General features: G+C 42.7%; 1 protein-coding gene across 9 annotated transcripts in view; it reads left to right on the top strand.

The window, feature by feature from the left end:
- Positions 1 to 8,628, top strand: part of ADGRF5 (adhesion G protein-coupled receptor F5) — a 98,216-nt gene extending 89,588 nt beyond the window's left edge. For 4 of the 9 annotated variants that reach the window (XM_032299618.1, XM_032299622.1, XM_032299617.1 and 1 more), the window contains 5 exons: positions 1,863 to 3,260; positions 4,477 to 4,518; positions 4,608 to 4,667; positions 5,323 to 5,407; positions 7,044 to 8,628. In XM_032299618.1, the coding sequence (XP_032155509.1) occupies positions 1,863 to 3,260; positions 4,477 to 4,518; positions 4,608 to 4,667; positions 5,323 to 5,407; positions 7,044 to 7,123 (1,665 nt within the window). In that variant the 3' untranslated portion in view covers positions 7,124 to 8,628. Of the gene's footprint in view, positions 1 to 1,862; positions 3,261 to 4,476; positions 4,519 to 4,588; positions 4,668 to 5,322; positions 5,408 to 6,329; positions 6,397 to 7,043 lie in introns of all 9 variants that reach the window. The other 5 variants (XM_032299619.1, XM_032299623.1, XR_004275587.1 and 2 more) reach the window with 4 other exon arrangements.
- The last annotated feature ends 3,650 nt before the right edge of the window (positions 8,629 to 12,278 follow it).

Raw genomic sequence — 12,278 nt, 5'->3', positions numbered from 1 at the left:
TTTTCTTCACAAATTGGAATGAATTCTTACTTGCTTTCCAGGAAACTAGGAATTAAAGGTTTTCAGGATATACAAGATGAGATTCTCAAAGGTCTAGCACTAAACATGAACTTTAAAGTAATTGTGGGAGGATAGGTTCTGGAAGGACAGAGAATTCTTCCACCAGAGTTCAAATGAAGACACTTTAATGAGGGATACCTACAGAGGTAAAGACAGGGTTAACAAACAAACAAACAAACCAGGGGTGGTGAGGCACTCAGAGACCAGCAACATTTAGAAGACATTATCACCCCCTAGGAAAAAGAGAAAAGAAGGCAAACAGAGCCCAGTGAGAGCTGAAGTCTTGAAGGAGGGACCAGTCTGCAGAAGCGGTAGTCTTGGAAGGCCATAGGTGTAACCAGACATGTGCTGAGGAGAAAGGGGACTGAGTGGAGAGAGCAGTGGGCAGCAGGAAAAACGTATCTCAGTGTCCCTCTCCTCCCACCCTCACATCTCTTGCCAATGTCTCCTACTGGCCAAGCTCAACCTAAACCAACTGGAAACAAGCTTAGTAACAGAGTCCAAAGAGGTCATATAAGTGTCCTAGGGCTGGCAACATAAATCACCACAAACTGGGTAGCTTAATGACACATTTTTTCTCTTACAATTGTGGAGGCTAGGACTCTAAAATCAAGGTGTCTGCAGGGAAGCATTGCCTCCAAAGGCTCTAGAGGAAAGTCCTTCCTTGCCTCTTCCAGTTTCCGGTGCCCCAGACATTCTTTGACTTGTGGTTGCATCACTCTAATCTCAGCCTCTGTCTTCACACGACCTTCTTCTCTTCCCCACTTTTGTTCTCCCCTTCTGTCTCTGCAAGGATACTTGTCATCGGATCTGAGACCCACACCAATAATTCAGGATGGATCCTTAACTTCATTAGATCTACAAAAACCATTTTTCCAAATAGAGTCGCATTCACAGGATTCATGTATTATGTCATTTTGGGGGCCTTCATTTTAACCTGCTCTAGGGGTCACATTTCCAAAGGGTATAACAGGGCAATAAAGGGCAGATAAATTATTTGGACTGAATGAAAAATGACAATCCCATGACTATAGGAGAGAGAATCAAATTGTTCAGCAGAAAAGGAAGATGCCTTTTACCACACTTGTATAGCTCATTCAATGCTCAGGATTTGAAATGATTTTCTGACACTTCCTCACCATCGCTGGTGAATACCACCCACCAAAAAGCCTTTACAGGCTTGAGATTTTTTTTTTTTTTTTTTTTTTTGAGATGGAGTTTCCCTTTTGTTGCCCCTACTGGAGTGCAATGGCACCATCTTTGCTCACTGCAACCTCCACCTCCCGGGTTCAAGCGATTCTCCTGCCTCAGGCTCCCGAGTAGCTGGGATTACAGGTGGCTGCCTGTAATCCCCGCACTTTGGGAGCCCGAGGCAGCCAGATCACCTGAAGTCAGAAGTTCAAGACCAGCCTGGCCAACTTGGTGAAACCCTGTCTCTACTAAAAATACAGGCTTGAGATTTAAAATAAAATGAGATAAAATAAAATAGTAAATATCCCTGCCACCCTGCTGAATTGGCCTCTGCCAGCCTAATGAATTGGCCTTAGTGAGTGGTGTTTGTAGTGGGTGTGCCTCTCACTGTCACCATTGCTAAATGCTTACTGACATCCTTGCTGTCTTGGGGACCCATCCTCTGCTAAACTTGACCATAAGAAGGTCATAAATCCCCACTGCCTGTGATGTCTCATTTCTGTCTTCTCTTTTCCTCTTATCTTTATGCAGTCAATTTCTAGGAAAATGTTGTTTTTCTCTTTATTATGATAGAATTTGGTTGGTTTGACCCCAGACCATTTCACTTTCAGCATGTGCTCTCTACGGTTAATGTCATCCTCGGCAAGCCCATCTTGAACACCTGGAAGGTTTTACAACAGCAACGGACCAATCAGAGTTCACAGCTACTGCATTCAGTGGAAAGATTCTCGCAAGCATTACGGTCGGGAGATAGCCCTCCTTTGTCTTTCTCCCAAACTAATGTGCAGATGAGCAGCATGGTAATCAAGTCACCAGCAAACCTAAAAACCTATCAACAGAAATTTGTTTTCTCAGATTCTGACCTCTGGGGCAATGTGGTCATTGACAAGAGCCATCTAGAAAACTTGCAGCCGGATTCATCTGTTGTCACCATGGCTTTCCCAACTCTCCAAGCCATCCTTGCCAAGGATTTCCAGGAAAATAACTTTGCAGAGAGCTTAGTGATGACAACCACTGTCAGCCACAATATAACCATGCCATTCAGGATTTCAATGACTTTTAAGAACAGCAGCCCTTCGGGTGGGGAAACAAAATGTGTCTTCTGGAACTTCAGCCTTGCCAACAACACAGGAGGGTGGGACAGCAGTGGATGCTATGCTGAAGAAGGTGATGGGGACAATGTGACCTGCATCTGTAACCACCTAACTTCATTCTCCATCCTCATGTCCGCTGACACCCCAGACCCTAGCTCTCTCCTGGGAATACTACTGGATATTATTTCTTACGTTGGGGTGGGTTTTTCCATCTTGAGCTTGGCAGCCTGTCTAGTTGTGGAAGCTGTGGTGTGGAAATCAGTGACCAAGAACAGGACTTCCTATATGCGCCACACCTGCATAGTAAATATTGCTGCCTCCCTTCTGATTGCCAACACCTGGTTCATCGTGGTCGCTGCCATCCAGGACAATCGCTACATACTATTCAAGACAGCCTGTGTGGCTGCCACCTTCTTCATCCACTTCTTCTATCTCAGCGTCTTCTTCTGGATGCTGACGCTGGGCCTCATGCTATTTTATCGCCTGGTTTTCATTCTGCATGAAACAAGCAGGTCCACTCAGAAAGCCATTGCCTTCTGTCTTGGCTATGGCTGCCCGCTTGCCATCTCGGTCATCACGCTGGCAGCCACCCAGCCCCGGGAAGTCTACACGAGGAAGAATGTCTGTTGGCTCAACTGGGAGGACACCAAGGCCCTGCTGGCTTTCGCCATTCCAGCACTTATCATTGTGGTGGTGAACATAACCATCACTGTTGTGGTCATCACCAAGATCCTGAGGCCTTCTGTTGGAGACAAACCATGCAAGCAGGAGAAGAGCAGCCTGTTTCAGATCAGCAAGAGCATTGGGGTCCTCACGCCACTCTTGGGTCTCACTTGGGGTTTTGGTCTCACCACTGTGTTCCCAGGGACCAACCTTGCATTCCATATCATATTTGCCATCCTCAATGTCTTCCAGGTGAGTTTTACAGCGTGGGACTTTCAGGAAGATTTTATTCCTGTAGAACAAATTAATGATAGAAACACAAACAAGAGTAGGAATGGGGAAGGATTTCAGTCCAGAGGAAGCCTCAGCTCTAAAGAGCAGTAATAATGAGAATTCAGTGAGATGGAAAGGACACATTCTTCTGGTCCTATGGAGCCTCATGCTTTTTATCACCTACATTATAATTTAGTGGCATTTGCCAGCTTCTGCTTAATGTCCTGATTACACTAGTAAAAGGAAAATCTCCATTTGTGTAAGATTATCTTGATGCAGTCTACTATCTCTTAAATGAAAATCCTGTCTTTGAGAGGACAGGAATCACCCCTTTCTTGTTCATCAATATATCCCTAGTGCCAGATAGGGACCTTGATACAGAGTAGGTTCTCAATAATCATTTGAATGAAATAAATTCTATGTACCATGTAGCAGGTTCTCTGGAAACATCAAAAATCAAAGAATGAATGACCTGTGAATGCCGGACAATTTGCTTGATTATACTACAATGAAAAAACATCTTCTTTGCTTTCCTGCAGCACATAACTAATTACAGGGCAGGCCAGTTTGTTAGAAGAACTATAACAGAGGTATAGACAGCAAGCCTTTAAAGTGCAAGGAAGAGAGTGATTAATTCTGTTTCACCCAATGGAGAGGTGGTAAGGATAGAAAAACACCTGCCCAGGGATTGAGGCCACTGCAAGCTTGTGGAGAGGCAGAGGCTGGAGGTGCACTTAAGATATTGCTTTTAGGATGCTTGTGTGAAGAACATATGAACCCTGATTTCTGCTACTAAGTCTGTGCCTCCAAGCTATGAAGTACATATGTAATAACCTTCATAATATGCCTCATTTGGAAGGAACTAGTTATCCCACCCCATACCCCAAATTCTCATCACAACCATGTGAGGAATATTGAAGACACAAGAGGTATATTAACTGCATAACCAACAGGACTTCCAGTTCTCAACTGAAGGAAAATGGGAAAATAGAAAATATCCTTCTAACATTATAACAGAGTCCCTTGGTGTGGAGCATCTCCTTCCTTTGAACAGTATCGTGTACTGAACTCATTCCATAAACTCAGATGGGGAAAGAAACAGTACAAATTTAACACCAGCTTAACAATACTTTCTCTTTTGCTGGTCAATAGACTGTAATTAAAATGCACTTCTTTTTCATCTTTTTTTTCTCAGGGATTATTCATTTTACTCTTTGGATGCCTCTGGGATCTGAAGGTAAGAACAATGACAGTTTTATGTTTCTAGAAAAGCCTAAAGTGCTTGTGGCATGTTGAAGTTACGATAGCTTCTTTTAAATGATGCAGGTACAGGAAGCTTTGCTGAGTAGGTTTTCATTGTCGAGATGGTCTTCACAGCACTCAAAGGTAAACCCTTTCTCTGCAGAGACTTTTCATTTTATAACCTCCTGTATTCCACTAGCCTTCTGAAGTACAGAGTACTAAACGTTTTCTTTGAGATTTTGATCAGTTAGGTTAGATATATTGCACCCTCAAACCTCCCCCTCAACAGTTGTATTTGGCATAGATCATTCCATTGTTTTTGCTTCTCAAGTCTTTCTGCCTATTAAACAGAGCCATGGAGCTGTCATTGAGATGCTACTCCACATATTTAAATAGGGTTTAAAATCATATGTAATATAAACTTAAGGTTGAAATCAAACGTTCAATGGGAAGCAATCTTCTGGGGGATTCAAGGCATTAAAGAAAACAAGTTGAAGAATAATAATGGATAGAATTTTCTATAGTTCATTTTGAAACATAATAATCGCCCTTTGAGATATTTGACTGACTTTCACATATGAGAAAATACTAGAAGCCTAATGAACAATAAAACTTGCTCTGACAGTTATTTTTCTAATACAGATGACAAGATTCCAGTGTTTTAACGTGACCTCTGAGAGTGGCACGAGAGATGCCAGCAGTGACAGCCAGAGGGTGGAAAATTCGTCTTCCTAGAGATAGAAAGAACTTTCGTCCCAGAAATTTGCTTTTTGATTGTCCTTTATTTTCTCTCTTCTAGTCAACATCCCTGGGTTCATCCACACCTGTGTTTTCTATGAGTTCTCCAATATCAAGAAGATTTAACAATTTGTTTGGTAAAACAGGTGAGTAGTGACCTCTAGGTTCTCCGTGGTTGCCCAGAACACATTTGCTCAAGTGGGGAGTCTCAACACCCCGACTCTTTCACCCTGCTCATGGCATTTACCTGAAACGTCCTCTTTTGAGGTAGAGGTTAGAGGAACTTACATGTTCACAAATCACCAAAAAGTGGGTACAGAGGGCATCTGCCTTCGCTGGGCAACTCATGAAGAATAAGATTTGGAGAATCTAGACAATAATTTGGAGAGCCATCTGTCAAAATATCATCCATGAAAATAAGAACTGTAAATTGCTGGTCTCGTCAAACACGGAGTTCTTTTCAATTTACGTTAAGTAAGAGTAGATAGGTCATGTTACTGGGTTATGGGGCAGTAAAGAATACATTTAGTAAATCTTACTACAGGATCTCACTGTGTAAGTTTGTTTTCTTTTTTGTTCTTTTACATAAAGTGTGCTTGTGTTACACATCGAAGTGTACAAAACTTCATTATGTAAGGGATCACCCAAGTTAACTATTGGAAATATTTGCAGTTAAATTTCTACCTTGGAGATATGAAACGAATGTAATGAATAACTTTAGGCAATGGATCTCAGCTATTCTGGCAAATTGAAACCCCTGTCCCATGCCACCATCCCTCCCCCACAGGAAAATAAGCCCCAGGATTTCTTCTAGCTTTTTGAAGCTGAACAGATCTCACAAATGCAGAGTTGAGAAACGTGTCAATATTCCAGACGAAGGTTTTTCACGTACAAGCAAATTCTGAGAATACCTATAACTGTCAAAACTCCAGAGGACTTGGGGTTTTTTCTGCTTCAATTTGATGAATTACTCATGAAACTGATGGACCTTCACTTCTGATTATGAAAGTCCCACTTGGGCCTGTTTTGGGTCCTCATAAGCACTGTAACTTTGGTTTATGTTGTCAGCAGCCCCTAAGGTACCCCCAGGCCATGATGGAAACCTTGTTAGCGGTGGCAGTTCAGCAATCTGATGGTAGGGTGGGCACTTCAACCCTTTTCTTGCCCGACACACACTCTCCACCCAGTCCCCGTGCACAGTCCCCATCTCCCCACAGACACAAGCCTGTGCAGTTGCTCCGAGGCTGCCTTCCTTGCTGCGCTGATTCTCAGCACTTCTGTTGGAATTCCTGACTCCTGCTTCTTTTCTGGCCCTGCCTTTTCTCCCCCTATAATTTTCTCTCTTTTTTTTTTCTTTACTATCTTTACAAGCCTCCGCCTTCAGTAGTGCCTCCAGGTCCCTCCCAAGAGCTTCCCTAAGTCACCACAACCCAAGGGGTCCAGGGAGATTCCCTCATGCAGCTGTTCCCAGGCCATGCATGTGATGGCATGTGAAGGGCTTCCCACCTTGAGATCTTCCTCTCCTCTGTAGAAACCTGGCTGCTGGTGTGACGTGAGGTAGTGACCGCTTGTTGGCTGCCACGCATGCATGAGAACAATAGTTCTGTTAGTTCTCTGGCATTTCTGGGTCTTGGGAGGAGGGCAGGTATGAGTTGGTTTTCAGGCATGGCCAAGCTTACCTGGCGACTGGACCACTTCTTCCCTGGGTCCCTTAGGAGATGTTCACACCCCAAAGTTCATGATGGATTGTCTTCAAGGCTGAGTTGCTGCTCTGTTTTTCAGGAACGTATAATGTTTCCACACCAGAAACAACCAGCTCATCCGTGGAAAACTCATCCAGTGCTTATTCTTTGCTCAACTAAAAACAGGAAAATCCAACCTATGTGACCTCCAGGGGACAGTGGATATGCTTTTAAAAAGAGATTTTTTGCAAAGCAATGGGGAACATGTTCTCTGGGCAGGTTTCCGGGAGCAAATGCAGAAAAGACTTTTTTTTTAATAGAGGAGAGGTGTTTTTTGGTAAGACAGACTAAAAGTAATTGTTATGTTTATGTTTGTTCCCTCCCCCTCCCCCTTGTGTGATACCACATATGTATAGTATTTAAGTGAAACTCAAGACCCCCAAGGCCCAACTTCTCTGTTTATATTGTAATATAGAATTTTAAAGAGACATTTTCACTTTTTACATATTGGGCACAAAGATATGCTTTGATTAAAACAGTAAGTAAAAGGCTAGTACATAGGAAATAGTTCAGTGAATTGTAAGAAGGAAGGAAGGAAGGGAGGGAGAAAGGGACGGAGGGAGGGAGGAAAAGAAGAAGAAAGGAAAAAAGAAGAAAAAGAGAAAGATCAAAATAGGAACAAATAAAGGGAAACAACATTAAGGGCCACATTTTAAGATTTCCGTGTTAATGATCTAGTATAATCACCGAGATAGTACAACACTGATAATTATTTTTTAATGGCTCAAAAATGGAAATGGAAAGTAGTCATAGAGAAGGGATACTTTGGGAAATATCTTCCTGATGTCTTCTTAGCTAAGAGTAGGGAAAAAAAAGGCTGAAAAATAGGGAGGAAATTCTTTCATCAGAACGACTTCAAGAGGATAATAATATTTATAAGAAATAAATGGAAGGAAATATGATTCTCCTGATGCTAAACACATATTGTATGTTAAGATTTGAACTAAGTAGAATGTATCTGCAGAGGAAGTGTGATAAAGATACGTCATTAGATCCAAGTGCTGATTAAATTTTTATAGTCTATCAAAAAGCTATAAAACACATTTTAGTGTGTTCCACATTTTAAAAGCAAAAAATATATATTTTATACACCTTTCAATTGCCAAATTTGAGACATTTGCACTGAAAACAGACCTTAACTGTCATATATTTCATGGCTTTAAGCAGGTACTTCTCTGTGCATTATAGAATATATTTTAATAATCTTATAACATTGTACATTACTATTGCTGTTGTCACCATCATTGTTACAGTGGATAATGGCCCTTGGTGTGTTGTATAGCTCCCTATGTATTCTCTCTTTCTACCTTTAAGTTCCCAGGCCAATACACATTAAGAGTTTTGCGTGGTCTAAGTTGTGTTTATTCCAACCACTTGGAAAGCTTCTGGAAAGAATTTGTACATTTGGCTGTTCTGTGCTCCTAATGACACTTGACTTTGATGAACAAATGGTAGAGTTTCCCAAGGATTTGATCGTGAATTATCCGCATGTGTGATTTTTTTGGTGTGTATGTATTTCATTAAAAAATATAAATATTTATGAAAATTGCATCCTTATTAGAGTTAACCGTGTGCCAGCAATACAGCAACCCTACATTGCAAATAAAAGTCTGATCCCAAAAGGAGAATGAGACAGAACAGAGATGTGGAAATGTGGAACTACTCAGGATATGTGGGTGGTGTGGGCCCAACCATCAGGAAGACGGGGCAAAAGAGGCTGAGATTCAGCAGCCATTTTTTTTTTTTTTTTTTTTTTTTTTTTTGAGACGGAGTTTCACTCATGTTACCCAGGCTGGAGTGCAATGGCGCGATCTCGGCTCACCGCAACCTCCGCCTCCTGGGTTCAGGAAATTCTCCTGCCTCAGCCTCCTGAGTAGCTGGGATTACAGGCACGCACCACCATGCCCAGCTAATTTTTTGTATTTTTAGTAGAGACGGGGTTTCACCATGTTGACCAGGATGGTCTCGATCTCTTGACCTCGTGATCCACCCACCTCGGCCTCCCACAGTGCTGGGATTACAGGCTTGAGCCACCGTGCCCGGCTTCAGCAGCCATTTTTTAAATTGAGGTTCAAAGAAATTTTCTTTTAATGTTTTAACCCTTAAAATATCTTCCTTTAATTTTTATTTTTTTAAATTCTACTTAAATTCTACTTCCATCTCTCTTTTCTTCATGGGGAAGAAGAGGTATGGGGCAGAGGTGGGACAGACAGTTAATGTAAATGAACTCTTTATTTCTACATATCACAAACGACATAGACATCTACTGTCACATTTGCCTGAGAAGTGTCACATACCTGTCCCAAATGAATGGTGTGTTACTTAAAGTCCCTAAAAGAAATCATTGTTATGCTTTAAGTGCATGCCAAGGTCTTCAGGAATGATAAACTTTGGGCGGAGCTTGGTACTAAGAAGATGGAGTCAGAGGTTGAGTTGGGGGAAATCCTTTGAATTAGAATTAGAGAAAGAAGGCCTTTGACTGATTTGATTCCTGGAGTGACATCAAGAATTGAGCCAGGCTTGGAGCACAAGGTGAGCAGGGCTATCTTGACATGATCAGTCAAGGAAAGCACACAGTATTGGGAGCAGGATGTGGTTGTCATGTTCAAAAATTCAGTGAGACAAGAAATGCTGAGCTTCCACCCACTGCAGCCGGGATCCCTTGGGGAATCATCATGTTCAACCTGTGAAGGGAACTTCCATCGTAGCAGGAGCCTGTGGGGAGTTGTACAGGATGTGGATCTGGCCTTCTGCTCACATTCATTAACTGGGGCATGTTCCCTTATCCCCAACACACACATGCACACATACATGCGTGCAGGTGCCTTCACCGTTTCAAGCCACACCACTGCTCCAAATTCCAGAAAAGCTATGAAAGCAAATAACTGGAGAAACATTTGCTGGTTTTCTGCCCACTGTAATACACATTAGCCCAGCCACTACCGTTTCCCAAGGAACTCCTAAAATGAACAGTAGAATTCAAAATTGTAGAAGAGCAGTGCATGAAGCTGAGAATTTTATGAATGTAGGAGCCTCACTCAGCCCTGAGGTTGCCATCTCTCAATCAGCAATTATTGCAAGGCTATTGGCAGCAGACTGAGAATGAAGGCACATTGAGTTGTGCTATCTACTTTGTTTGTAAGGCGCCCAGTTCTTCCCTGTGTTCCTGACCTCTCTCAGTGTATTAAGTCCATCCCCTGGGCCTAAACTCTCTTGCATTAGGAGCTTTCCATTAAGTCAGTTTCTTGCAAACAGCTCTGTGCTAATGCATCAAAGGCCGTGAGGTTAGAACACTCACGAATGAGCAGTTAATACAGATGACAGGAATATTCTCTAGGAATATCCTAAGTCCAGACTAACATATCTCTTGATCCTCCTCCCCCATTTCTTATTCTTTCCGTAGGGAAACGGTTAAATAAATGTCCATGGGGTTTTCAGGTTGTAGGTTGGTAAGGCCAGAAATTAAGAAAGAATGTGGGAAGTCACAGCCTTTTGTGGTTTGTATAGAGAACTTCAAAGAGGTCCATGTTGGAATGCTTCAGAAAAAAAAAGTTACATGGAGATGAGAACAATTACAGCAATTGGTAAATACTGAAAGGAGGTATGGGTGAGTAATTGAGATGAATGGAGCAGAAACTCATAGTCATTTGAAGACAAAAGGAAATAGAAATGCCAGGTAGGTGGAATGCATTTATTTTATGCCACGTGATGATGAAGTTAAATAAGGTCTCTGCATCCCAAAACCAGTGACCCAGGCCAACAAGAGTCTGATTCTCCAAGTGTCTAAAATGAATGTGGAATTTACAGGGAACATACCTTTTGAATGTGTTTTTAAAAGGGCAATGGAAATAGCGTCTCATCATTTCAAGAGGACAGTAGTTTAGCTTTGATATTAGGTAGTATTGGTTTCTAACATTATGACTTGGGATTTAAAATCACGTCATGCATGCCAGCACACAGCTATGCTTCCTTTCCATACTATAACAATGAAATATCTAATAAGATCTCCTCAGCTGTCTTTGCAGTAATTGTCTGCCTTCTTACAATTTGCTGCTGCCACTGCTCAGGCTTCTCCGTGTCACCCAGAATGCAGCTCCATTCACCAAACAGCCAATGATCCTGTCCATCTTCCAGACATGGGGGAGGCTGGCAACTCACAGGTGAACTCAACTGGCTGGCAGGGCTGACGACTTCCCTCACAGCATCTGCACTCCCAAGCTCTGTGCAATGATCCAGCACGTTATAGAAAGTTTAAACAAGGGTCCTTGAAGTAGTGTTTAGAACCAAGTTGTCTGGTAAACAGATGCCTGTTCCATCATTTGTGTGTAGATTGCTTGGAACGTTCATTGACGGCTGAAAACAGAGACCTCATGTCCTATAGATGAATATACAGGGTGTGAGGGCTCTGTTTATCCTACAGCACATTCTAGACGGAAACCAAGTTTCCCATTCTTAGTGAATATGGAGTGGACAGAGGAAGAAAAGAGAGGCAATGGGCCAACTCTTGAAGCCTGCTCTGTGCCAGACACCAGTTCTTATCTTCAAATGCCATCTGTGTTAGGGGTGGGCGTGGGGGCCTTGGTCGTGGTGCCCTACAATTCAGACACAGCATTCCTGCCTATTCGTAAATGATTTTATACACACCAATTCTTCCGTTTCTACCTGTAAACTTTGCAGTGAAGTTGAAAGGCTACCGGTGTCCATGACAGGTCCGTCTGCACACATGGGGCATGGTTAGGAGACACATAGCCTGTTCCTACCCCAGGGACTTAGTCTCTCATGCAGAGCCAAGTGAAGGATGCCAATGACTATTAAAGTCTAAACGGAACAAACCCAGGAGACTGATAAAACAAACAAACAACAATAAAAACGTGGCTTTATTCTCAGCATGAAAGACAAGAGGACCCGATTGGGCAAGTGGTGGGCAGATTGGTGTCACGGCTCACTTCCGATGACTTTAAACAACGAAACCCAGGAATGACTTTGGGCCCTGCCTTTTTCGGATTTTGATTGGTGCCATCCTGGGTTTTCCAACCTGCCAGCCAGCCTGCACCCCAGCAGTTGTGGGAAGAGGAATTTGACTTTGATTAACCGAGAAAAACTGTGCACACATTCTCTGTTTTTTTTCTGGAATTGTGAGTGTTTTCCCATGCCCCAGGGGCTCCCTCACAGGTGTCCTATCCCAAGCAGTCCCGACAGGAATCTCCAGCTGGGCTGGAGTGACAGCTGGCCTCAGGCACCGCAGCTCCTCAACCATCGCGGGCGTTTCCCGAGG

This window comes from Sapajus apella, unplaced genomic scaffold (assembly GCF_009761245.1).
Source record: "Sapajus apella isolate SASKATOON/1434 unplaced genomic scaffold, GSC_monkey_1.0 scaffold41, whole genome shotgun sequence".
Classification (NCBI taxonomy): domain Eukaryota; kingdom Metazoa; phylum Chordata; class Mammalia; order Primates; family Cebidae; genus Sapajus; species Sapajus apella.
This window is presented reverse-complemented; position numbering and strand designations above follow the sequence as displayed.